Raw genomic sequence first — 27,839 nt, forward strand, 5'->3', positions numbered from 1 at the left:
ATTGCATATTGTCGAAAAAGCTACGTCTAGTAAACTGCAGTGCCCTCCAGAAAATAAAAATATACAGTATTCGTCTTTTCACTTTACTCAACTGTGAAAAAATTATTTAGTTCTATAATTTTGTGCTTACAATATATTAGCGTTGGTTTGCCAACGCGTCCTGAAGGTGGTAAGATTATCAAAGAATAACAAAGTCATCTGCTCAGGAGTAAGTAACTATCTTTATTTCTCAAAAAAAAAAAACACCAATTAATATACATTTTAAAACATTAATTATTATTATTAGGTTATTTGTATACTTAATTTAAATACAGGCGCGGCCTAGATTTTAATATTCTAGTACATAAGATCGCATTTCCTCTGACACAAAATTTATTGTCACTAAAAATTATTGTCGGTTGACCGCGCTGTTGAAACAGTACATTCGTTTAGTAGCTGCTACATTATTGTTGTTGTCATATCATAAAACATCGAATGACTCCGTAAATTCAAACGAAATTATATCGATTTAAACTAAGTTGTTACTGGCTGGTTTACAGATTTCACCGTGCCAGATGATAAAAATTTCTCATTTAAAAAGTTACTGTAATTGTAACTCTTATCTAATTTCAAAACGATTCAATTTAAAAATACGGAATCTGTGTTGCTATCTTTTAAAATTATTGGCATTTTATGGGAAAAATATCAAATGAGACTTTTGTATGAAAGCCGATAATTGTTTAATTAATAATAAGTATTTCTATCGATAATAATACTGATATGGTTAAGTATATGTTTGCATTATAACTTCCATGGTCGGATAGATATGTAATTGCGAAAGATCTACGTTTACTGAAATGTTTCATTACACATTGTGAATATAATTTTAAACACCTATTATAATTGCAATACGCTTTCAATAAACACTACTCAATGTAATTTATCCACTAACTATCTAACTATTAACGACATTTTCAAAAGACAATAAAATAATTTGTAAAATTCTACAGAATATTGTTATATGTAAATAAAAATATGGTATAGATATTTCGCTAATGCGCAAAATGTAGGATAGGACATGTCCTACAGTTGATCGTTTATAATAAATAGAAGATTAATGAATTCATTGACTCGCATAAAGCCATAATACATGTGTTTATATAATTTTAAAGCCAAATTTTATAGTCTGTGAGGTTATGTCGACTCCCGCGTCGATACTTATTAAGTCGATAGTTGATTAGATATAATAATAAATATGTATAGTACACAAATAGGTAACAACTTTCTTAGAATTACAGCCTTCACTTTCAGTGCGAATCCATTCATATGTAGATAATTAGGTGCATTGTCACGTTGCATGGCTAGATAGATTACAAGAATATAAAATTCTCAAAACTTCCATTGTAAATTCTTCACTGAAGTGTTGATCTCGTTTTAGTTAGGTTTATGTGATTTTTTTTGTATAGGAATTGGTGATTCAACCATTTTCTCCGGCGTCATCGCCAATTTGAAACCTTATTCAATAGGCTGCCTCCTTCCTACCCCTAGATCCATTATACGATAAAATAAGCCGCGCGAGGCGTGCCGAACGCTAATTTACAATTAACTATGACATAAACATGAAACATTTAAATGTAGTTAAAGCATTTTATCTGTCGGGCTTCGGATGTGCAATCAGTTTCATTTCACATCGTAATTTTCTCAGAAACGCATTCAATTCGCTTCCACACAGCCGAAACCGACTTAGCCGTCTTGAAGGCTTTTGAAGATTAAAATTACATGATATCTATTTACTTAGTGACTAATCACAACAATAATTATGTATATATTTTGTGGATAAATGAACTACGTTTACGTAGACTTCAGGTAGTATATAGCCTAATACTTTTGTAGTATAAGTATAGTTAAATATAGGAATAGCCAGTATTGTACAATTAAATAAACATTATTGAGATACAAAAGTTGCTTCTTGCAACAAATCGCCCAATAGTGACAGTCTGCATACAACATGTACAAATATACGAATAAAGTACAAACTTATTTAAATAATTTGTAAACAATTTAATTATTATCTACATCAAAAAATGAGCAAGTATCTAATACTAAAACATCACACAATAAAATGAGGGGACAGATTTTTTCGCTTCGATTCGGAGGCCGTCGGGCTCGGACTAACCTCCGTCAATGTAAAATTAAAACAGCCACTTAGAGACGTCGAGTATTTCTAAATTCAAATCAAGGAAGATTTAAAGTAATGGGGAATCGAAGCGAAAAGCTGGAAACACTCGGCTGCCCGCCATTGAAACGAATAATTCCAAATTTAAATTACTTAATTTTATAAACGGATAATATTCCATTTGCTCTTAAATTCTACTAAACATCGAATTGTAAAACACCCATAATATTTTATTGTCAGAATTCCGAATTGTTTCCAATTTTATTGTCGAACTAACTTATAGGGGAATTGACGGTCATCAATTTACCAATTAATTGATCGAAATTTGTATACGAATGCGTATTATTGTCGCATTTGGAAGTAGTATCTTGGAGATACGATTCTTAAACCTATCGAAAAATACGATGCGATTATTCAATGGGACATATTAAAGATTCAATATCTACATAGAAAATGGGTAATTAATATAAAAATATTGCAGTTTAATGCTGAAGCTCTTGTCAAAGGACAAAGTCAAGCGAAGCGATAGATATGATTTCGATATGGTGTTAAGTCCTTCCGAAATCTTGTAGAGGGTTGTAGTATGTTCCCAGCGGGGCAGGGAGGGCTCAATACACGTAGGGCAGGTACTCGGGGGCTACGTAGTCGAAGTAGGGGTGGTAGAAGGTGCGGCGGACGGGGGGCAGCATCACATCGGAGTAACGGGAGAACTGGGACACCTGGCGACTGCCCGACGGTGGTTTCCTGGAAATTTATAAGAAAATATATTACATTTTTTATTTTTTCTTACAATATACTTGATTGGTTTGGCTTTGTACGCATTTTTTTTCTTTTGTAAATTGTGTTTTCTGTGTGTTTCTATGTACCTACATTAAAGATTTTACTTATTCGATTTTGATGGGCAATTTGTATATTTTCTGTTGGTTTATACTAATTTGTTAAATAAATAATACTAAAAATTGGCACAAGTTTACAAAATTTCACCAAAAATAGTTAAAAAAGCGGTTTGGCTGTGAAAGCGTGCCAGACATAATTTCACATGTATATAAATACGAAAGTAAGTTTATTTGTTTGTTACCTCATCAGTCTTTTTGCATAAATATATATAGCTTGAAGTACATAGGGTACCTTTCATAAAAATAACTGATCTCATTGGAAAACCGCGTATTAGTATAAACATGACTCAAAAGATCCAGTCATTGAAGTGGTTCTGGCAAGGAAGAATTTAAAAAGCGGTGTAGCGTTTTCAGATTTTCAATCGACGCGCAAAGAAGAAAAACACAAACTTACTTATTGTGCCGCGCGGAGGGCTCATCAGCCGGGTACTCCAGGGGCTGCAGTCCACGTGGCTCCTGCTCACCATAGCTGCCGTAAACATAGTCATCACTGGAACATTGAGAATAACATGATTTTTTTAGGCTATAGGCCTTAGGCTATAAAGTAGGCAACGCGCGTGAGACCATGGATTTAGTAAGTACTTCGTGCCTACTAATACCATGCGTGTGACACCCCTAGTGGGAGCCGTCTAATAGACTACGGCACCGATTACATAATACTTCCAGTAAATTCGGTAACTCTGGATTACCTATACGCCTGTTTGAAAGTATAAAAAGCGATCAAAAAGATTCTGCCCGAAACTTAGCCGCCTTTTATTATATTTCAACAGCTTTTAACAGCATAAATCAAAAGTCTTTATTTACGTGTCTCAAATGCAAATGAAGCATTTAACAGACTTTTTTGTAATACTTTACCAAAAGTTTTTGAATAGAATTAAGAACCCTTAACTATTTCAAGTTATTCCGCGAATCGCACCAGAAACAAGATGCTTAAGAAAATGTAATTTTTGCCATATCTTGTCAGACCTTGTGGCATTTAACGCCTGACAAAAACCAATGTCTGTGCTGTGTCCCTCGTTGGGAGCCTGGGTGCATCATCTGGTCATGCGTCTCATAATAATGTCATAATAATGCATTGTCATGGAAACTGACATGGGATCTGTAGGACAACTGGAAACAGGACTTGTAAGATTTGATTACAGATGTATATAAATACTAAGATAAGTTTATTTGTTTGTAAAGGCTTGTATTTCTAAGTAAAGACTTGTAACATGTTGAACGAAGCACGCCGCGCCGTGACATTGCGATTAATCAGTGCGATTTAAAATAGTTACGCTAAACGGAATACCTAAAAATAAATTAATTTATCACACCAATGTGCAAATTGTGTTTTAAATATTTTATTGAAAAAGATATATATTTAGAAATTCCTAATTCAAATTTTGCTAATATTGTTCAACAAGTTTTACTTTTTTAATTAACCGCCTCCTGTTTCAAATTATATCGCGACTGGCAGAATGGTAATTTTGCTAATAGTCTAAGTTTGGCTAATTTACTTGGCAAGTCGTGTTCTTAGACTTGTTTGTCCCAAATCTGCCTGTTCCTCGTTTTAAGTTATTTAATTGTAGACTGAAGTCTATAAATAGGCAGCAATTTATATGGTGTGGGAGGATAAATCAATAGTATCTTTGACATGTCAAGCCACGGTAAGCCTTATATAATATCAAATCTGTTCCGGTTTAGAATAGGTCCTTCTGTGGATGTCGTACGAGGTGACTAAGGCAACAAAGTCTTGGCAGCCTGATTGGCAACAGTACCATTCCAAACGGTCGACGTCAGGTAGAATGTTCAAAATTGTTGAGGTAAATATTTTCGACCTCAGGCTTCCCGACACTTCCCGTCACAGTCCCTAACGCAACCGGAAACACGCAAAACATCTATATAGAAACATTGCAAGAAATAATCCCCTTAAAGGATATACCGATCGATACAAATCTCCTTCAACCACCGGTATTTTCTTCAGAACTCCAGACGTTTAAAAACGACCGGATTATACCTACGCCGCAAACACTTTTAATTTTGTTTCATCCGCTTAGCCGAGTACCCTTTAGCGCATTCTGTTGAGTCGGGGAAACCTTTTAAGCTGGCAACACTGTTTTTGTGACGCGTTTAGGCGGGCTTTTTTGGATTGCAGGATTTTCGAAAAATGCTGATTAGGCTTCTTATTATACTAAATTGATGTCAAATTGATACAAGTATTGCTAATACTTATTTATTGAGGTACAAGATTTTGCCCGCGACTTCGCGCGATTTCGTGTTTTTATTATTTGTCTACATCTAGGGTTCATTATTATCTATTCAAGATTTTAATTGGACCATCCGCTATACAATTGTAAACCTCAACAAATTCAATTACATTCAGTACTTGGTTTTTCGGTACCTATGCGCTAAGACAGATAGACAAAAAATCTAAAAAAAACTTGTTTTCTCAATATGTTTATGAAAAACGTATACTTAATTATTTTTTTTGTAATGAACATAATACTTACATACCTACCTAGTTATAAGATTAGTAGGTAAGGTAGTATTGGTAGGTAATTATTATTTTTTTCGGGTAGAATCTAATCAATTTTGAAGCATATTATCTTCAACCGTTCTAGTGGCATACATTATTGTGATAAGCATGACCTGATGTTGGACCAGGATCGGCTTCCAACGGGTGAACTCCTCAATGCTTTATAGTACGACCATTATTTTTTTGTCACTCGTTGAATGCATCAAGGTCTCTGACAAAACGAAAATAAAGGCTTGTGACAAAAACGACATTGACATGACATATATACAAAAAAAATATTTACTACTTACCCTCGTCCCGCTGCGATCTCCTTGAGCTCCTGTTTCTGCTCCGTATCGTATTTCCTCTGCAATTCGCGCACGTGTTCCTGTCGGATCAACTTCTTCAGCGTATCGAACCTAAGCATAGATAAAATATACTCATTAGTTTAGTAAAAAATATTATTTTCATAACATATCTATTGAAAAAAAAATCATAAAATCCCAACAAATTGCATATCGTCTAACAAATGCCGGTCGTTTTGCATTATTTTTTAATTCTAGCTGTTTAGAAAAACATAAGTAAACACAACATTCCTTTTTTAAATACTTTTTTTTTTTCTTAATAAATTGTTCGAAGCAAAAAAGGTAATCAGTGAATTCTATTTTTTTAAATGTATTCTCCGCCCTTGATCGTGAAGTAATTACTATTTAAATAATAATAGTGAAATTTCGCAACTCCCACCCGATATGGAGATGTATTAGAAACAAGACAGACATACAGGCACACAAAAATACTAAAAAAAAAATGTTTAGGTAATGGAAACGGGTTAATAAAACTACGCAACAAAAATTCAGTTATTTTGAAATTACAGACAGACACATCATTTTATTTATTTGTACGGATACAGGAGAAGATACAGGACAGAACACTTTATTGGATATCCCGAAGAAATTGGTAGTGACTCCGCCAAGTCGAGTAAAAGAGGACGCCTTCCTGCTTTTCCTCGTCTTGGCGGGTCCACCAAGCATAAAGTTGAAAGTGTTCTCTCACCTGTCCCTCTGAGGAGGCACCATGAAGGTCGGCCTTGGCCTGGAGGGCCCGGGGTACCTCAGGATCTTGCCGGACGTGTGAGGAACATTCAGCATGCCGAACATCTGAAAATATTCAGGCCATTAATAATTCAGTAAAGGTAGTTAAGTCTTGGATTAGGTTAGGAAATTAAAAAATATATATATTAAACTAGCTGCGCCCCGGGGCTTCGCTCCCGTGGAAATTTCGGGATAAAGAGTACCCAATGTGTTATTATATGTTACATTCTACCCGTGTTTTAAATTTTATAATAATCCGTCTAGTAGATTTTGCGTGAAAGAATAACAAACATACACACATATATTCCCACAAACTTTTGCAATTATGATAATCTTCCTAACCTGACCCGACACGTTTAAGGGCTATAAACTGGGCAATCCGCGGCAGTGGTCCAAGTAGGAACTATCAATAATGGATAGTCCTATTTGTTGTTTTCAGCGACAGTGGCGCCACGACTTTAGTTGCGGGCTCCAACAACTACATCTCACTCAAGTTCAATAATAAGCCCACCTTCGTATTTTGAAACACAAGGCTCTGTCTACCCTATAAGTAAATTATTAAGACGGGATATTATAACCTTAGTGGGTAATTTGTATTACAAGGGTTATTTTTATTCTTAGTTAATTTTATTCCCAAGGGGGGTCAGCCATGCTGTAAAATCGCAGCCAAATATTGTAAATTTAAAAGTACGCTGACCCCGGGCCTCGTAGCCCGTAATGTAATCATGCGAGAATGAGAGATAATTTAGGTACCAGAGGGGTTAAAATATATAGTCATTATTTTCTTTATTAATGTGCGTAAGAAGATATTGAGATAACATTCCGACCTCTGATAATATTAAACATTTTTAAGGCAATAATAGTGTTTAAGTAGTAAAAAATAATATTAAGTAAAGTAAAAAATAATATTTGTAGTAAATTTTGTATTCGTCATGCAATTTCGAGGCATGGGAGTTTTCTCGAGCGCAGCGCCTCTAGCGGAAAATCATTAAACTAAACATCTCAACCTCGTGACCTTGCCAAATATTCCAAGGTCTGCTGCTTGTAATCAAGATGTCGTTTTACGTCGTCGACCCTCCGAACTCGAAGTCTAATTTAAAAACATTTTGTAGAAAATATATTTACTTATATTTATTTTCAAATTAGTTTTATTTAAATGTACTGGCGAATGTAACTAGGGATTGTGTACTCTTTATGAAAACTAAATCAATATTTTGTGTAACTGAGTTCTGTATTAACAAAATAATATAAATAAGTAATAAAAATAAATAAATAAAAAAGTATTTACCGCGACCCTGCCAGGATTCGAACCTGGAATCTTCTGATCCGTAGTCAGACGCGTTATCCGTTGCGCCACAGGGCCAGTTGAAGCGAGTGACGAAAATATTATTCGGTTGCCTTATATAAATAAATCACATGTTTTTAGTTTTATCGCGTGCCATGTATTAATAGAATATAACATTTTGAATTGAAGGTATTATTGATTTTTGTCTAATGTCTATCGGTCTAATTGTTACAAGGGTTTAATTTAATACGAATTATTACATTAGCACTGAGAAATGGATTCATTTCAATGATTTCAAACGAGTTTACAATACTAAAGTACATTATATGTAGGTATTATATTTATAACTATTGTAAAACAATTTACAGATTCTCCAATATATTTTCCTTTCCCGCCAAAATTGAATCACGATAAATTGCTTGTCGGAAAATTCAACTTCCTGCGTTACAAAAGAAATTTAATTTGTGAAAGAAAATACCTACTTACTTGTTCAAATAATAAAAATGGCCCCTATTTTATTTCGTTTGCTTTTAAATATTTTTTTCTTCTTCTATTTTTAGACATCTATTTTTAATGCCCTCACAAGTCGCACTTACAATAGAACGGTCGGTAAATGCTTAGTTTACTTCTTTATTACTGTTTCCCTGTTATTTATAAAAAGATAAAGCATACCTACTTGTTTTGTCACTATCACACTTTACAAAATTTTGCATTGACAGTACGAGACAAAACACACTTTAGCAAAAAGTATGTTTTTTTTATGACAGAGTGAGTTTGGTGCAATCTTCAACACGCGACGTAACGTAGGTACATACTTTGAAGTAAAGTAGGTACATCAACGCATTTCAGTGTCGAAACCTATAGACGGAACACGACTAAGAAATGGGAAATGGCACTTACAAGACTGAGCTGATCGCCTTTTCAAATTGTTGATGTTTGTATCTTATGAGCGTTATTCCAACGATTTTTTTACTTCAATCATCATCAAGGTGTGACAAAATCAAAGAAAATTGCATTGTTGTCGAAGTTAAAAAAGCAGAGTTCGTTCCCTGAAAGCCAGTTTCCCGCGCTATTTACAACAAGCCGGATATTATCCAACACGAAGCCCCTCTGAACCTCTTTGAAGCCGCCATTGTTTCCCTCTCTTTTGTGGAGGCGAGAAACGGAACTTTTCAACGAGATAAATCGTAATTACGTTGCGATCACATCGGCTGAGAGGCTGTGTTGCCATTGGAATAATATTTTACAGAAAATGTTGCAATATTAAAAGTGGATGAGCGTGTCATATTTAATTCCCCGTGAACATTTTTTACGTCAAAATAATTTATTACGAATAACGGCAGAAGTCACACTCCTCTAAATATTATATAATAAACTACCGACACATCCCGGCTTCGCACGGTCTAATAAGCTGTTTTTTATGTATAAATAAATCATCGTTGATAAATTCTCTAAACATAGTGAAAACTGTATAAAAATTCATCTTAGTCTTCGTAAGAAAAAGGGTTAGAGCTTAGCTTTTTGCTGTATACTATGTAGTGATAATATAGATGTAGGTAATTAAAATTATTTATACTCAGCGGCACATGGATAATCGGGACGAATTCTTTTACGCCAAGTAAAATTGTTATTTTTCTCAATGCCGCGTTTTCCTAATTGCTGGTCAGCAGCACAACAAGTTACCCTGCATGAACCTCTATGGTGGGTTAATAGCGGCGATGAATTTAGGTAGGTGATGTGCTGTTGACTGTACGTGTATGATGAAGATACAAACCTCGTCATAATCGGGCGTGCGCACCACATTAGGGGGCGCCTTCGTTACCACCCGGCCATACGCTTCGCGCGGCAGTGTGGGGTACTGGTATCTGAATCTGCAAGAAAATAAAATTATTAAATATACTTATAGGGACAAATCGCACAGATTGTATAAAATAAGATCCAAGGCTCGAGTTCTCATAATATTTTAAAATACCTGGTTAATTTTTCAAACCAGGTTCGCGCGGTTTCCATTTTATAAAGAGTATCTTCATTTTAATTTTGTTCGTGTTCAACCCCAAAATGATTCTGCTCGCCTCCCGGCAACCATTGACAAACTACCCTACACAAACGAATAAGAATGAGAGAAAACATACATAACGTGGTCCTTGTCATCGTGGCGTTCCGCTAAAAGCGAAGTAATTAGGAACAAGAGCCATGCTCATTGCTCCGTTGCGCTCGGTCGCCTCCGTCACGTTGACGGATCAACATAGACTTTATATGGAGTTTCGACGTATGTAAATGTCAATACATAGTAAATAAGCGCAATGGAGTAAATGAAAATAAGAGAATTAGCTAAAATACCGGTTTCGAGTCCTTACCTAAAGCTAAAGATAAAAAAGGAACAAAAACACGAGACGGGATGTTAACTAACACCCTAAGTACCTACTCTTAAGAATATTGTTAGATACTACAATATTCTTAAGGGGCATTTATCGCAAATTCCGTCTGAAAAAAAGAATTTTATTAATGCTAATTAGCATGAGACTATGTGGGTATATGTGTACCAGTGTTTTTTTTTTTTAATATTTATTATTCAGAGAATAATTCAAGAAATATTTTATATAAATCTTCATTAAGATTTTACAGGGAAATTCGCCATAAGTCAGTGGGCTGTTCTCAACTTCCCATCCAACCTACGCTTCGTTACACGCGTCCAATAAAGAAAAATTTTGCATTCCTGGAACGGAACGTCTTCTCATAATTTAATTAAATTTTCACTTTGCGATTTAAATATTTATTTGACATTGCTTTTCTTTGTAGCAAACTCGTATACACCTGTTTTTATGTAGTGTCACATGTTTGCTTGTCTGTCTGTAATCAAATCTTGCGAGTTAGATTTTTCCTACTTCCAGTTGTCCTACAGAGTCGAAATTTCCCACGTCTCTTCAGTTTCCATGACAATGCATTATTATGATAAGCGTGACCTGATAGTGCACCCAGAATCGGTTCCCAACGAGATGACTCCTCAACGGTTTACAGCGCGGCAACGGTTTTATGCAGAGAGATACAATGAAAGCTTGTTGGCAAAATGTCATTTTGCTATTAAGCAAGGAAACGCCGCGAGCAATATATGTTGTGTTTTTGACTGATTTTTTGATATACATATATTGTAAATTAATTATTATTACCAAATTATTATAATGTGTTATTTTTACTACTATGAAATATAAAATTTAATCAAATAATTTATTCAGAAATTAGACATACACAGGCACTTTTTCACGTTATAATTATTATAAATGTTTCACATTCATATAGACATCAATCTTGTTACTTTTATTAAAACTTACTGGCCACTGCAAACTTTTTTTTTTTTTTCAAAAAAATGGAGAAGATACAATATATGTAACAAAACTTCTTTCATACCGAAATAAAATACCGCTCCAGTGAACTGTGAGGGTGATGATGAAATGTGGTGGATAAAAGCTGGTTATAAGTGAAATAAGAGAACAATAAAAATAACTCACACTTCGGTTACAACATAGATAAAATAAATATATTAATTTTATCTGTGGGTTACAACGAGCTACAGATATTTAGGCTTATATATAGGCTCGAATCTCACGCGATATAAGTTCATTTCATCACAACAGAAATGTTTCTCATTGCGTTTCGGCCACTGCGGCTACGCTGTCATTACATATTTGCAAATTTTAACAAAGTTAAGAATCAGTTCTTCTCTCTGACTTTAATTTTATGAATGATTGATCTTGGAAATGATTCCTTACTCAGGAAAATTCGGCCGCATCGGTCGAAACGCTCTGATTTCTGATTATTAAAACTACCAGTTAATAAAACGATCAAGAGCGAGTTAGAGGGACGCGCACGGAGGGTTTCGCGCAAATTTGTAAGATGTTACTTTACAAAAAAAAAATGAAATATATTTTTTATAACCTTAGCTCACAGATTTAGAAGTTATCAATGTCTGTGCCTTAGCTCGTTAGTAACCAGTTCTAATCTCATAAGCCGTTTTCGTAAATATTTTTCATAACTACTACGAAATCTTATTTATCAGATCGTAGACAATTTGCCGAAATATCTAAATTTAATTTTAAAACTAAAACTGAACAACGTAATTTATCTAAGGAACGTTCAGTAATATATGGTGTTCCACAAGGTAGCGTTCTTGAGCTCCTTCTTTTTATAATTTATATAAACGATATTCCTAATACGACGAAGCATAATATGACATTATTTGCTGATGATAGTACAGTAACAATGATATAAATCTTTACAAATTAGATTTCAATTCAACTTTAACTTCAATTATAACACGGCTTGATGATAATAACTTGAAGATAAATCTTGATAAAACCAACATAATGCATTTTAGTCAAAGACCGCAAAATAGAGAAAGTTTTAAAGTCGAATATCAAGGTAAAATTTTGAATGAAGTTGCGTCGACTAAATTTCTGGGGATAATAATAGATTCAAAATTAAACTGGAAAAGATCATATAGATGTTATGTGTAAAAGACTTTGTAGTTCCGCGTATGTTTTATTTAAGTTATCAAATGAATTAAACACGAAATTCCTTCTTACTGCATGTCACGATTTAGTTGTATCAGTTCTTAGATACGGAATAATTTCCTGGGGAAATTCTACAGGCAAGGATTTAGCCTTCAAAATGCAAAAACATTGTATACGCGCAATGTTTGGTTTACAAAGTATTGATAGTTGTCAGCCGCTTTTTAAACAACATAAAATTCTAACACTTCATTTATTTTACATACTTTAGGTTGCAATATTTGTTAAATGTAATGCTCATTTATTCCCACGCTTTTGTGATATTGTGTTAAGAAATCATCGGGATAATTATAGACTATTTTTAGAAGGGTCTAAAACGGCATTACTCAGTAAAAGTATTGTATGTATGGCACCTAAAATTTATAACAAAATTACACAACAAATTAAACATCAGAATTTAAATTTATTAAAAAAGCACCTCAGGTCCTTGCTGATTGATAAATGTTATTATAATTTGAACGATTTTTTTAATGATAGATTTAGATAAAAATTTAGTTAATTTAGTTACTTTTATTTATTCGATTTTGTTTTGTGGGATGATAGTATGCTCTCCATTTAAATTTGCATACCCGTGGACGGTGAAACATGTAGGATTAAGCTTTTCTTTTAACACCACATTGTAAAAAAAATGTAAACTCATGTTTTTGCAAATAAATAATCTTTGTCTTTGTCTTATCTGTGTTAGTTAAAGCTACCTCTAAACGTCACATACGAACTACATAAAGTAAGTTAATTCATGTCGACAACACTCGTTCGCCGATCGTGTACCTATAGCCGGCATTATCGTCAGCTGGTCCTCACCTGGGTGCAGCCCGGGGCATGGCAGTGTAGACAGGCCACTCGTTGTACATGAGCGGGTCACGGTACGAGCTCACCTCGTTCATGATCTCCGGCGCTCGCGCTTGACGCTTTGAGAATCTGTGGACAAGGATAACAGTAATGCAATATGTATCGAGTATCAACATATGCATATCTATACTAGCTGCGCCCTGGTGCTTCTCGTGGAAATTTCGGGGAAAGTGCCGTCCAGTAGATTTCGCGTGAAAGAGTAACAAACATATACACACGACCACGTACACAATTTAGTACTTTATCCCGAAATTCCCACGGGAACGAAACCCCGGGCGCAGCTAATATTTCTAAAAAACTACAATGTCTATATTAAAAAATCGTTTAGAAACAAAACTAAATTTCTACTCGTACCCGATGCGATTTTCCGATTTCACAAAATAAATACGGGTCGCATTTCCCTTGCATTTGCAGTTGCTTGTTACTACGCAGTTTCAAACAAACTTTGTGCATCATACATGCACTTCATGTCATATGCACTCGGTTGTATTTCGAGTTCAAATTACAAAAATATTGCTACCTATTTTGGTACAGATTAAATAAAGTTAAAGCTTCTTATTGCAGTCCAGTTTTCTCGCCAAAACCACCGAGCGAAAGAGAAAAGAAATATACTTTCCCAACGCAGCCAATAAACAGCCGTCTTTGTCGCAAGACATTGCAACAGAGACTTGGAATAAAATTATTGATTCTTAAAATCACAATACTTACTACAATTTCATTTAAAATAAAAGTAACATGAAGTGCTCTATGAGTGGGTTGCACCGACAACTTTGATATTAACTTTAATGTGCGCAGAAAAACGCAAAGTACGCCATTTTGTCTAAACGTCAGCGGCGCGCCGCCGGTTAAAATCAATGTAAAATTTGACGATGCAACTCACCATGTGAACTTTTAACAAACGAAATTTAATATTACCCAAATTTTTGTTTATGGATTTGTTATACATGTCACATATGCTTTTTAACTTATTTTTGAGAACAGTAATTAGATGAAAAAAACTGGAATCGAGCGGGGGGGGGGGGGGGGGGAATTCCAGAACTTTTTCATCTCATTATTAAATTCAAAAACATTTTTTTTTCTATGTATATCTATATTTTCAGTCCCCGTGACGATAGATATTTAACGAATTAGACATTGTGCGATAAATACAAAGTGAGTAAAAGTCATACTGTTAAGAAACATTATACGACACATATAATAAATTTAGCGGCTGATCCCAGTTTGCACCTGGTGTAAAAATGTCCCCGATTAATACCCGAGTGTACCATCTCTGCCCGTGACGTCACGATACAGTAACCCGCGGCAGCCATCTTGATTTATGACATATATTTAATTATGTACAATGAGTTGAATTAGAGAGCACTTGTGTCGGCTGGGGCAATAAATCGACGTAACTTTGGGAGAAATTCAATTAATTGTTGTACTTGTTTTGAAATATTTTATTTTGTAATACCCAGTTGCACGTGTGACTTGAATGAATTACGAAATTTGTTTAAACATTTGTAATGTGTCTAGTTGACTCAACTATTTATTTAAAAATCAATATCGCTGCACATTACAATTGATATAAATTTATTAATTTGCAATGTGCAAAGGTTTTAATATGTATATGCACTTATTATAAAAATATTTATGTCAAGAATAGCTTTTGCCCGCGGCTTCGCATTTATTCCGTGAAGTATTTTGTACGTACTGACATAGCCCATTTACAGTTTTATTAAATATATATAGTAGCTACCTAATAGTTTATATTCTTTTATGTATACAAATTTATATTTAAAAAATGGTAAGCCCTTCTAGCATGACCAGGGACCAACACTGTTTGAATGAGTTTCTTTCGGCATTTCTTCTCAGCAGTGGTCGTTCCGAAATGCTAGTAGTTTGTAGCTTTGATAAATATAATTTAATTTAGAATATGACGTGAAAAAGCTGATAAATGATTAGATAATTAATTCTGAATTTCTGAATAAATGATTTAATTTTGATTTTGTACATAATATACCAAAACAAACGGTCTATACTATGATAATGAATTTGAATCGTTTTGGCTGTAATTGTATATTTTATCATACTGAGATGTAATTATAACAATCATTGGACACAAACCAATCCTCAAATCACAATCCTCAAATAAATATCTGTCAAGTAGAACACGAAGCTAACGGTGCCCCGTACAATAATTTTCAGAATTTTGTTTTTCATAAAATATTAACAAAAAATTAAATTATTCAAATTATTCTTGAGTCTAAGGCCACTATAGCCTACAGCAGAGAGATTGAGCGAATTCCACCTGAAATAGGCATTCGTAATGTGGCTTCATTCCGGTTGTTCTGCCCCGAATGTCCGGCACGACATGACTATTTGCCAGGAATTCCAATCTCGGGTTACTATGTATAAAAATGTCTTTCTAAAAAATGTTTATATGGATATTTTTAGTTGTGAAAATAAATTAGAAATAAATAGCTTAAGAAAAGCTTGGGCTATTTGTTTTAGTGTGTCATACTAATGTGCTTGTGACAAGGTAGGAAATATGAACCCTGGGATCAATCAGATTGTGATTAAATAACGTTTTTTTTACTTCCAAAGGCAACAGAACAGACATTAAGTAAAAATCATATACAATATCTTAATACTTAAATAGTTGTTATACCACTTAAAGTCCTAAGAAGCGATGGAGGTGTGGTTAAGGCCCCCGCCTGACGTTTGAAAGGTCCCAGGTTAAAAACTCGTGCCACATGGCTTTGTATACCAATCTGACTCATGTATAGTATTTTTCATCGACCACCACTTGTTTCCGGTGAAGGAAAACATCGTGAGGAAACCTGCACACTTGTGAACATGAATGGCATACCACTCCATTAAAAATGCCAAGAAAGTTGTTACGTGTGTTTCATTCCATGTAATAACCACGACCCTTAGTCATGAGGAATACGACTATTAAGAAGAACGTTCTAAGCGCGTATATTTAAATAAGGGACATTTTTAGTTCCAAAAATAAATTAGCTTCCTTGGTTCACTATAACACTTGTATTATAAGTACGAATTTAACGTTTATCGTTCGACCCAAAAAGTCAGACTTTTGGCGTGTGGTTCCGACCTAGAATACGACAACTCCATATCTTCCCGTGGATGTCGAACGAAGCGACTAAAGGAATAAAATCCGCTGTGACAGTTAATATGCATTCCCAAAGAGGGTTGACGTCCGGCAAGCGGCCGGTCATATAAACATAGCCAAACGTATATGGAATGAGGATTACAAAAAGTAAGACAAGAATGCTTCAAAGAGCTCATTCAGCTCGACACAAATCTTTGGTTTTATTTTATTTTATTCATCAAACACTATCCTTATCCTAAAAATACTCTGCCGCGTCTTACGGTCTGTCTGTTCGCGATAAACTCAAAAAAGACTGCACGAATTTTCATGCGGTGTTTGTTTACCAATACATAATGTGATTCCTGATGAAGGTTTAGGTGTTTTCATTGTTGTAACCTGAGCGAAGCCCCCTGTAAGGAGTTAACCAATGATAATATAATAAATTGCTTCGAGAAAAGGATGGTACGGCCTTGCCGCTTTACATAACAGTTAAACCTGCTGTTTGACGTTAAAACTGATACCTGGCCACCGGCGTTTAGATAAAAATGACATTCTTCGCTTTTTTCAGCGCAGTTTAAAATTAAGGTCTAAATTGATAGTTACAACGCAGCCTTAGGCACTAAAGCAATTGTCACACTGAATATCAATCCCGCGCAGCGTGACGGATAAGTCCATTAGTTTCAGGTCGCGGAGTCGCATAGTGTCATGTAGCTGACTATTTGTTACCAGTCGTGTGGGTAGTTGAGAAATACTTATAGCATTTCTTTCGGTTGACAAATGTGTGCAGTTGACTTGGACCTGGATGGATGGTACGAGGGTCGTTGTCGTTCCACACGTAAAAAAGGACCTATCTAGTTTAGTGCTGATGGCGTTCTGTTTTTAAATTCCTTATACCAAAGATATTGATCAGACCCATGATTATCTAAGCGACAAAAATATTTGGCTCAAACGTTGTATCCTCATAACAAATATATTTTTCGACAATTTTTAACCCCCGACACAAAAAGAGGGGTGTTATAAGTTTGATCGCTAAGTGTGTCCACGTACACAGATAGACACCGGCTCGTGAACAGGTGAACCGATTTGGATTTTTTGTTTGATAGCAAATTTTTGTGCGGTGGTTCTTAGATATGTGTGGTTAAAATCGGTTCAGTCGTTCAAAAGTTGTAGCGTAATGAATATTGAACGTTGGGGGTTTTTTATAAACTAGTCAATGAATACGAATATACAAACTTTTTTTACATTAAAATTATGACATAAATAATTTGTCCACTTGGTTTTAATGATACCTACTTATAAATAATACCTATATATTTGTCAATTGACGTAAATACACACTAGGGAAATTGAACTGCCCACCAGTGTGCAGGTTTCCTCACGTTGTTTTCCTTCACCGGAAGCAAATGGTGGTCGATGAAAGCTACTATAGGTACATGAGTCAGATTCGTATACAAACTCATGTGGCACGAGTAGGATTCGAACCTGGGACCTTTCGATCACAGGCGGACGGTCTTAACCACTGGATTACCAATGCTTCGAACGGAGGCAGGTGAGCTATTGATATTCTGACTTCATACTCCGACTTAACTAACTTCAAAATGACAGTTACACACCTCCACATGGCTTTCAACTGGTCGCAAGTCGGCTCGTCCGGCTTGCCCATGTCCCGGTCCCTCACCCGAGCGGGACGCGGAGACAGAAGCGGCTCCTGGTCGATGCGCTGCGCGGCGACCACTCCTGCGCAGACCAACACGCTCCACGCACGCCAAAATGACCACATCCTGAAACAAGGGAAAAGTTTTATCAATACAATAGTCTATCAATCTGAAAGATACTTAAAGGTGCTTCTCAGACCGTTTCAATCGATGCTGCCGCGCTGTCATTACGATCTGTCAATTTTCTTGAGAAACGAATCTCATTTTCTAATTTCTAAAAACAATTATTCATAAAATTGAAATTACCACAGTACAGGTTAATTATTTTAAAGTCAAATAGTGAAACTAATTCTTGCCTTGGTCAAAATTCAAAAAATTGAAATGACAGCAAGGCCGCAGCGCAGGCAGGAATGAAGGCTTATCAAAAGGTATGATGTAAACTTCCCAATATTAAACACATGATTGTATATTGTACAGATCGTGATGATTTATATAGAAAGTACCTGCCTGATAAACACTATAAGACATGATCGTGGCGAATCGAAACGAAGCTCACATAAAAAACCATAAATATACTTCGGACCAGGAATCTAGCAAGATTCCTTCGATTTCCGTCTGTGTTGCCCAGATGTGTGTAGTGTCTTTAAATAAACCATAATCACCGCAGACGTAGCTAGTCCTTCTAAACAAATTTCCAGATAAAAATCCTGACACCATTAATTTTGGTCTCATGTCAAACAAAACCAAATATTTAAGAGCATAATATGCTTAAAATATTTTGTACAAAATCGCGTATTTCATAATTAATTTTCTGCGAAAAAAAAATGCCGCATGCGGGTTTAATAATGGCTTTTAAAGCTTTTACTCGATAATGAAAGTTTCATAAGGTTATATTATAAAGTATTGTTGATCGTTAATTAATTTAACCTTATCAGAATTACAATCCGATATAAGGAAGTTTTAGGAGGATTAAATAACATTTTAAACTGCGTGTGGTTTCCGCCCTAGAATAAAAACATTTATGTTATAAGGACTATGAAATAAAAAGCCTTAACAATTGATAAGAAACAATAACATTCCCAAAGAGGGTTGAAGTGAGGTGGTCGGTAATATATTTCAACCCTGTATCTTCAAAATATGAAAAATAGATTATGAAACAAGTGATGGGAGAGACGTATAAAGTAAATCTGGAATTTCATATAAGTATTTTTTCCAGATATACCTCACTACATACGAGTATATCGTATAATACTTATATGAACGCACGGTAGGTACGTACTACATCAATGATTATGAGAAAAAATATATTTTTGACACAACCTTTTATTGTTGTCAGAGAGATCTTATTACATTCAATGCGTGACAAAAATACACACAGTAAACCGTTCAGGAGTTCCGTCTGGAGCCGTTCCTGGGTACGCTATCATTCTCATCATAATAATACATTGTCGTCCAAACTAAATATGTGTACACTTCAGCTCAATCGGTTGAAGATATCTGCTTCAAAATTAATCTGCAAGATTCTATCAGAACATACAATGCAAGTCGTATAAAAGTTGATAAAAAATCTTTTGGGTTTCTCAGAGCGTTTTGAGCGCTGCGGCCGCGCTGTCATTACAATTTTTCAAATTTTAACAAATCAAGATATAGTTTTATACTTTAAAATAATTAATCTGTACTGTTAATTTTATGAATGATTAGTTATGGAAATTATTTGTTCCTCAAGAAAATTGACGGATCGTAATGACAGCGCGGCCGCTCTGAGTCTACCCTTTTCCATTTATATATATAAATATATTACATATATTTAGTATCGTAGTATGGATATAGAAGTGTGTATGATGTATGAAATTAATATCTGTTCTCCACCCTTCAAAGTTTTACATAAAGCGCGCGTCAATACAGTACTCAGATTATCCGGTAGTTCGCCGTCACAAGTTGCATATTGTATGACTTTGTATGAGTTTGTATGAAGCTTTCAATGGGGATTGTGTTATCGCTGTTCGCTGGGAAACTTCGCGATTTGCATTGTGACTTGACTTGTTGGAAACTTTACTAAGTAATTATGCAGTTATTTAAGTAATTACGTTTACGACGTTAAAGCTCAAAAATAGTTGTTTTCAAACCTATTAAAACCATCAACCACTTCTACTTATTATAAATATATTAATTACTTTTATCTATGTATAATCACTTATGCTAATAGCGTAGGTCATTGACATTGTAAATTGAATTATAGTATCGATTATGTATGCACCCATCAAGAACTGCTTTACCTACTCGGTAATAGTATAGTATAGTATGTATTACACCGAAAATTTACAACAAAATTCCAAATAAATATGAAAGAAAATGTATTTCCGTAGAGCCGTTCGTAGACGACACGACCGTCGGAGAACTGAAGACAGACTCCGAAAAACTTATAGAAAGTGAGCCTAGTGGCCGGACCCAAGTTATTACGAAAATATCCCAAAATGGACTGTTTCTTCCATTTCCCCTTAGTATCGTTACGTTTTATTCATGAGTAAATAAAGAAAGGGTCAGACCTTATACAGTGGGCGAGGGTCGCGGATGTGTATTTGTTCAGTGCCGTTGAATAATCGTCATGAGTAAATATCCATCGAGAATTCAATCCTGTATTGGCTCTCTTTGACATGTCTGTATTCGAGTGGAGAAGGCACGACTTTAGATCCAAGGGACTAATGGATTTCCCTATGAATTAAATGTATATAGAAATATATACAATAGTTTTCAACTCATTTACACGAATTATCGATCTTACTACTCGTGTTTTTTTTTACTTTACTTACACATTACTAAATAGTATTTTTTATTTTATACTAACGCCCTGGCCCGGCTTCGCACAGGGTCATTTATAATGTATAATCCTTCAGTAACAGTGAAAACTCCATCAAAATCGTTTGCAACTTTTGTTTATACTACGTAGTGAAGCCAAGGTTAATTAAAAAATATTTAGATCGATGCACTCGTATGAGTGTCCAGTCTTTATTTTAAGATTTGATTTTGTATAGACTTATGTTTAATTTCTCTCTTACTTGGACTGTTTTGATGATGATTTTGAGTGTTTGACTGACAGAGAATGCTATATGATTTTTAAGTAAACCTGATGTTAACTTCTAAGTTGAGCAATAAAGGTTAACTCTCATTAAAAAAACAAGTGAAAGCATACTATAAGCTAAAGTATGTTACGTCACTATCGCACTTTAACATTTGGAGGACATTGAGAGAACGAGACAAAACATTAGATTAGATGTAAGTTATTTATGAATTAATAAATAAATTATGACATTTGATTCGCATGGAACTTAATAAATATCGACGCTTAACTTCTGGATAACATATTATCATAGTTGTGAAGTTATATTTTCGATCTGTGACTAAGTTTCAGACATGTCATTGAAACTCTGACAGAAGTTGGACTAATCTGTGATCTGACGTATTGGCTGTAGATTGAAATCTTTCTCAAAAACTTCCCAGAAAATCAATCTAGACGAAAAGTTGGGGATCTTTATGGCAAGAGTGAATAGGCACTATTTTAACTTGCGTGTAATTGCCAATTTTGAAAATCAATAGCTCTAATCACTTCACGAGGTAGGTAGGTACATCATATACAACAAAGTCGTTTTCCGCTGTCTGTCTAATGGTAAGATCTTTAAAATTACGCAACGGATTTTGATGCGGGGATTTTTGTTAGATAGTATGATTCCTGAGGAAGTTTTATATGTATTCATTATGATTTTAAGCGATTCCATTAGTATGGATATTAGTATGGATTACAATGAGTACATGATATGCAAAAACATTTTAAAAAATGATAATGAATGAAGAAATACATATTTCCACTTTCCCTACTGAGTTCGATATATTAGCAATATATTAGCCTATTTAGTATGGGCGAACAAAACAAGTCTTTTCTTCGAAACTGATTTCATTAGAAACCCACTCAGTTTCATCATACAATCTACTCATAAAATGCAGTAAATGTTAGGAAACTTATGTATCCTGAATATTTATAAGACAACTAGCTGAGCCCCGGGGCTTCGCTCCCGTAGGAATTTCGAGATAAAAAGTATCACATGTCCAGAGATCTAACGACCTCGGTGGCGCAGTGCTAAAGTTCTTGCCACTGAACCGAGAGGTCTCGGGTTCGATCCCCGATCGGGTCATGATGGAAAATAATCTTTTCTGATTGGCCCGGGTCTTGGATATTTGTCTATATATGTATATGTTACAAAATATAGTATCGTTGAGTTAGTATCCCATAACACAAGTGTCGAACTTACTTTGGGGCTAGCTCAATCTGTGTGATTTGTCCTAATATATTTATTTATTTATTTATTATTTATTATATACTACCCGTGTAATAAATTTCATAACAATCGGCCCAGTAGTTTTTGCGTTAAAGACAACATACATAGATACATCTTCACAGCCCTACGCATTTATAATATTATTGGGATAGGAAGAATTTCACCCTTTAATGCTATTTAAATTCTGTTTAATATTCATACATCTTTTAAAACAAATAGCTTACTAGCTATATTTAGATAACCTATCCGTGATAAGGTCTATATATACAGCTGATATCCATTAATAGACAAGAATTAATTAATTACGCGCGTCTTATCAAGTGAATATTAGACACTCATGATATAATAATTTATATTGGTACATATTATTTATAGCTAAGAACGTACTAATAATAATTTCGCTGAGAATCCTAAGTAATATTATAAATTCGATAGTAAGTTTGTTTGTTACCTCTTCACGCTCTATCTACATGCAGTTTGAAGTGTGGAGACATAGGGTCTAGTACCTTTCATTACGGAAAACTAACTGTTCCCGTGGAAAATTAACGCGGGCGTGTTAATAAATCTCTAAAATGACATAATAATTCCAATTTGTCAACCCTTTATTCAATTAAAATATAATAACATTCTGAAATCATATTTTTTTCAATAATACTAGTTGTGTATTTTAATTGAACTATATAGAGGTAGACAAAGATAGACGGAGAGTTAATGTTTTCTGAAGCGAATCTGCAAGAGTAAATAATAGCTATTTACTCAGTCAAACTAGCAGTTTTAATGAAGCTCTGTTTCAGTGACGGTAGTAGCGCTACAAGCTCCCTGGGCTAAATTTTTATAGCGCCCCCCATAATTCAAAATGGCCGCGAAATGCCACCAAAAATAAATATTTGTTATAACTAAAGGCTCGCTTGTTACACGAAGCTCTGGATCAATTTAAAAAACTAATCTTGAATAAAAGTTGAAGTTAAAAAATTGGTTGTGATTTCATAACCATCCCTTATTGGGAATGTTAGTTGCCTGTCAGCTATTGGTTGGTGTTATTCTAGGGTGGGAGCACACGCCACACTCCTGTATAATCTACTCTTAATATAAAGAGTTTGTATGTTTGAGGCGAGTAATATCCGAAACTATCGAGCCGATTTCAAATATTATTTCACCGTTAGAAAGTTACTTTATCAAAGATTGCTATAGGTTATCTCAAAATTTTTACGACAGTGAAGCCCCGGGCAACATGTAGTCTATCTATAATTTTAAAAGGCGGATAAATCGAAACTGCGCTATCGAAAAATGATCATTCCTAACTCCGGGGCGCCCCTTTGTATCCTGCACCCTGAGCGACCCTACACTAACGCCGGCACTTTTCTGTTTTGAAGTAGTTTGTATTTAGTTTAATGTGTATAGTAATTTTCGCTTTAACTGTAAGTGGCGGGAGCTTCATCTGATCCAAAGACTTTAATAACTAAAATCCTGGACAGGGGCATAAATTAAATTTGTGAAAAAATAGTCATATCGTTATTCTGAAGTAAGATTGTGTTTTACGTCTTTATTAAAAGGTGGCTTGTGGCGTTGTAATATATATATAAGTCTTCCGTTACTGAATGATTGACTGACAGACAACATAGAGAGCCTAAACACTCCCTGGGAAGTGTAAGAGAGCACTAAGAAGAGATTCCCTGAAATTCCCACAAACATACGAAGTTGTGGGCAAAAGCTAGTGTAATATAATGTAATTTTGTTTAAAATGATAATAAAACTTTAAACAATTTGGAAAAAATTCACATCCTACAAATGCTATAAATGCGAAAGTTTGTGTGTATGTTTGTTATTCTTTCACGCAAAATCTGCTGGCCGGATTGTTATGAAATTTGGTACGCGGGTAGAATATAACCTGGAATAACACAGGGTACTTTTTATCCCGAAATTCCGATGAAAACAAAGCCCTGGGGTGGAGCTAGTTTGTAATACAGATTACATGAAATCTCGTGTATTTAGTCTAGGAATAAATAAAGATCAGTGGTTCGTCTCTGAAAGGGAAAAATATGGGATATAATCTAATTGGAATTTCTGTATATAAACCTTTACATAAACAAATTTAATCGTCATATTTAGATGTTTAAATACAAATTAACAAAGTCATTATTAGAACGAAATTTTAGTATATGCTATCGCTCAGCCCCGGCTTCGAACGGGTGCAATATTTTGCATTCACAGACCTCCAGAGCGCGGACGGACGTGATGACCACTAAGCCACGGAGGTCGCCATTGACCTGAAAGGTTATTCCTTAATAAACTCTTTAACAACCGGAACTATGACACTGATAATACAAGAAGATGAGAGAGAGAGGTTAAGTTGGTCACCTTACCTGCCAGCCCATGGTTATAATGTAAAAATTCCACACATCTATATCCCGACCTTGGAAGTTGCGAGAAGTTCCCGAGATATATTGGGATCAACATTAACACCCGGACCACGTACAGAGGAAACATACGGGAGAATAACACACATGAAATATTTCACGGCTGTAGCAGACATTTCAGGTAATACCTAAGAATATAGAAACTTATAGATAAACCTAATATTACTTAATTATATGTACATTAGACGAGCGTAACATAATATTAACAGTTTATTTATACACTAAAAATATACGCAACACACTTCGCGATACAATAGATGTCTTAAATTTTATCGTGCTGTCACGTCTCGAGTTTAAAAGCTCAATGAACTATCATTTTATTAAGATATTGTAATAGTAATTTAATATACTAGAAACCAAGGAGACAAGTAGGTATTTGGATGACCTACGCCGACTGTGTGGCTGCGTGCGTTACGGAAACTCGTTATATACCTACACAGCAGCTGGTGTGAACAGACATAAACTAAATTCAATTGTTGTAACTACATCACTCTGTGGGTTGATCGGCAGAAAAAAGCCCTATGCTTTTTGAATCCACGTTTATTTTTTTGTGATAAAGTTAAATAAATAATAAACTAATAACTGTTACCGGTCGTGTCGTGCGTCCTCGAAAGCTTTAAATTCATCGCAGCGTTTCGCGAGCAATTCCCGCGCGTATTTTTCATAACGAAAGAAAACATGCAGATCACTGTTTGTGTAACTTATGAGGGGAATATTTTGGTATGGGAATAATGGCTGTGTAATTTTAGCCGTTACATACTGAACTGATCGGTGATGCGTGCCAATGCTTTGAAAACGAGGGACCGTGCGACGTTGAGGCAAAAAAGTAGGCAAGCGGACCCTGGGCTTCGACGCTCAACGGCTGTGGAAGAAACCGGTAATACGCTCAGATGAAAGAGCGACATACGAGCTCAACGAGTAGTTATTGAGTTAATCGCGAACAGATAGAGGCGGTACAGATAGAGAGATTCCTGAAGAAGGTTTAGGGGTATAAGATATAATATTTATTATGTTTTAACCCGAGCAAAGCCGAGACGGGCCGCTAGTTTTATTTAAATCGCCTTTGCCAACCCTACTTTAGTAGAACCCTACATAAAAATAGGCAACAATCAACGCTCCTTAAAAGCATTGCCTCTGTTCCGATTCCCTACTCCTTGGTCTCGTCAACAAATGCTTGGACAAGTTCTACTTTCCCGAGGAGAAATTTGCGTCATAAGAAGGACGTAGGAGGGAATTAAATTAATCCTAATGGACCTATATATAAAATTGATAATGTACTCTATGTAGGGAGCGAAATAAAAACACGGAATGTTCCAGCTGCTTTCTCTTCCCGCGCAAATTGTAAATGTCAATCAAAGGAAAGATGTCCCAACCCTTTTGTACACCAGTGTCACAATCATTCAGCTCCCCAATCTTTATAATCTACTAGATGTTGCCCGAGGCCTCGATCCCGTAGGAATTTTAGCCTATAGCAATTTTGGATAATGTATCTTTCTAATGGTGAAATAATTTTTGATGTCGGTTCGGTAGTTTCGGAGATTACCCGCCTCAAACATACAAACTCTTTATAATAATAGTATAGACAGATACTATTAAAATTGTTTGTTACCTCTTCACGCTTTATCTACTCAATCAATCTTCTTGAAATTTTGCATCCACGTATTTTAAATATGGAGAAGGACATAGGGTACCTTTCAAACCGGAACAAAAGATATTTCCCGTGGAAAATACACGCGAGCGAAGCCGCGGGCAAAAGCTACTTTTTAATATTTTGTTGTAATATAAAAAGAATATTTTTATCATACCTATCTACTATACAAAAAATTACTAAGTTGCTAATTACAAATTTTAACTTATGGAAATTTTAGTTTAGACATGTTTCATTCGGCCTTCTGAGAAATACCCGTTAATGAAGACTTTTTACTTCGATTCCAACATTACCACGAAATATCAGGTACCCAGGTGGAAGTTTCCTCATTTCGAAAGGCTCAAGGAGATTTGCCACCACGCTATTTGGTAAACTTTTAAAAGTTTTCTCAAGAGAAGTCCTGCGGACTTTCCAAATACTTCAACAGAGATTTCAACATCAATCACAAAGTTCCATGTCATAATACCTCCCGTAGGAAGTATTATAACATGAATTTTAACGAAATAAATTTGTAAAAAAGTTTGGTCGACCTGTAGAGTAATAAACGCGAAGATTTTTGTTACTCAATCACGGAAAATCTACACGGATTTCAATGTTTGGTATTTGCTGTATCGAAGTCTGTTATTGTTATTTATATGATACTAGCTATTGCCCGCGGCTTCACCCGCGTGTATTTCGTGCGTCCGCTCATAATTTATGTTTATTAAGTTTTACCTATATACACAGATAATCGATTTTAATTTAAAAAATATACTTGGTTTCCATACTGAGGGGTTAGAGCGAAGCGAACTAATCACATTGCAGTGTGGTTGTCGTTGCGTCACAATGGCGCAAATGTTTTGGTTCGCTGCGTCTCACTTCGAATCGATTCGATGGTGGGAAGTGAAATGCAAACCAGCACTTCGCCCACTGTTGTCTATCACGAATATCGAAGTGTTGTCTATCACGCTACATGTCTGTGGTTGAAACTCCCGGAATCTAGGACACTGACGCAAATGGCGAGTTTCTCAATGAAAGAATTCGCAAATTTGGCAAAACGTCCTTGTACTGTAGGTGATATGGTTGGATTTCGTTTGAACGTGTGCCTGAGCTGGATTAAGGCGATAAAGCCGCAAATCCGGATAGTTGCTTGTGAATGCACTTCGTACTTCAAAACGGTTTAATAAGATTATAAAAACTGGAATAAATGTTTCAATTCCAAGCTTACACTATACTATTATTATAAAGAGGTAAGCGTTTGTGAGTTTTTATTTTTGAGGCGGGTAATCTCCGAAACTACCGAACCGATTTCAAAAATTATTTCACTATTAGAAAGGTACATTATCCAAGATTGCAATAGGCTATATTTTATCTTAAAAT

The 27,839-nt window shown here is 35.2% G+C and overlaps 1 protein-coding gene and 1 non-coding gene across 2 annotated transcripts in view; both read right to left on the reverse strand.

The window, feature by feature from the left end:
- Positions 1-201: 201 nt before the first annotated feature.
- LOC128680121 (uncharacterized protein) overlaps positions 202-27,839 on the reverse strand; it is a 48,984-nt gene continuing 21,346 nt past the window's right edge. The window contains exons 2-8 of the mRNA XM_053762960.2: positions 18,043-18,210; positions 13,288-13,404; positions 9,696-9,792; positions 6,599-6,702; positions 5,857-5,964; positions 3,446-3,541; positions 202-2,899 (exon numbers count right to left, since the gene is read on the reverse strand). Of these exons, the coding sequence (XP_053618935.1) occupies positions 2,764-2,899; positions 3,446-3,541; positions 5,857-5,964; positions 6,599-6,702; positions 9,696-9,792; positions 13,288-13,404; positions 18,043-18,209 (825 nt within the window). The 5' untranslated portion in view covers position 18,210 and the 3' untranslated portion in view covers positions 202-2,763. The remainder of the gene's footprint in view (positions 2,900-3,445; positions 3,542-5,856; positions 5,965-6,598; positions 6,703-9,695; positions 9,793-13,287; positions 13,405-18,042; positions 18,211-27,839) is intronic.
- Positions 7,927-7,999, reverse strand: TRNAR-ACG (transfer RNA arginine (anticodon ACG)). Its single transcript has one exon. It is a non-coding gene; the product is annotated as a tRNA-Arg (tRNA).

The sequence above is a fragment of the Plodia interpunctella genome, chromosome 23 (assembly GCF_027563975.2).
Source record: "Plodia interpunctella isolate USDA-ARS_2022_Savannah chromosome 23, ilPloInte3.2, whole genome shotgun sequence".
Classification (NCBI taxonomy): domain Eukaryota; kingdom Metazoa; phylum Arthropoda; class Insecta; order Lepidoptera; family Pyralidae; genus Plodia; species Plodia interpunctella.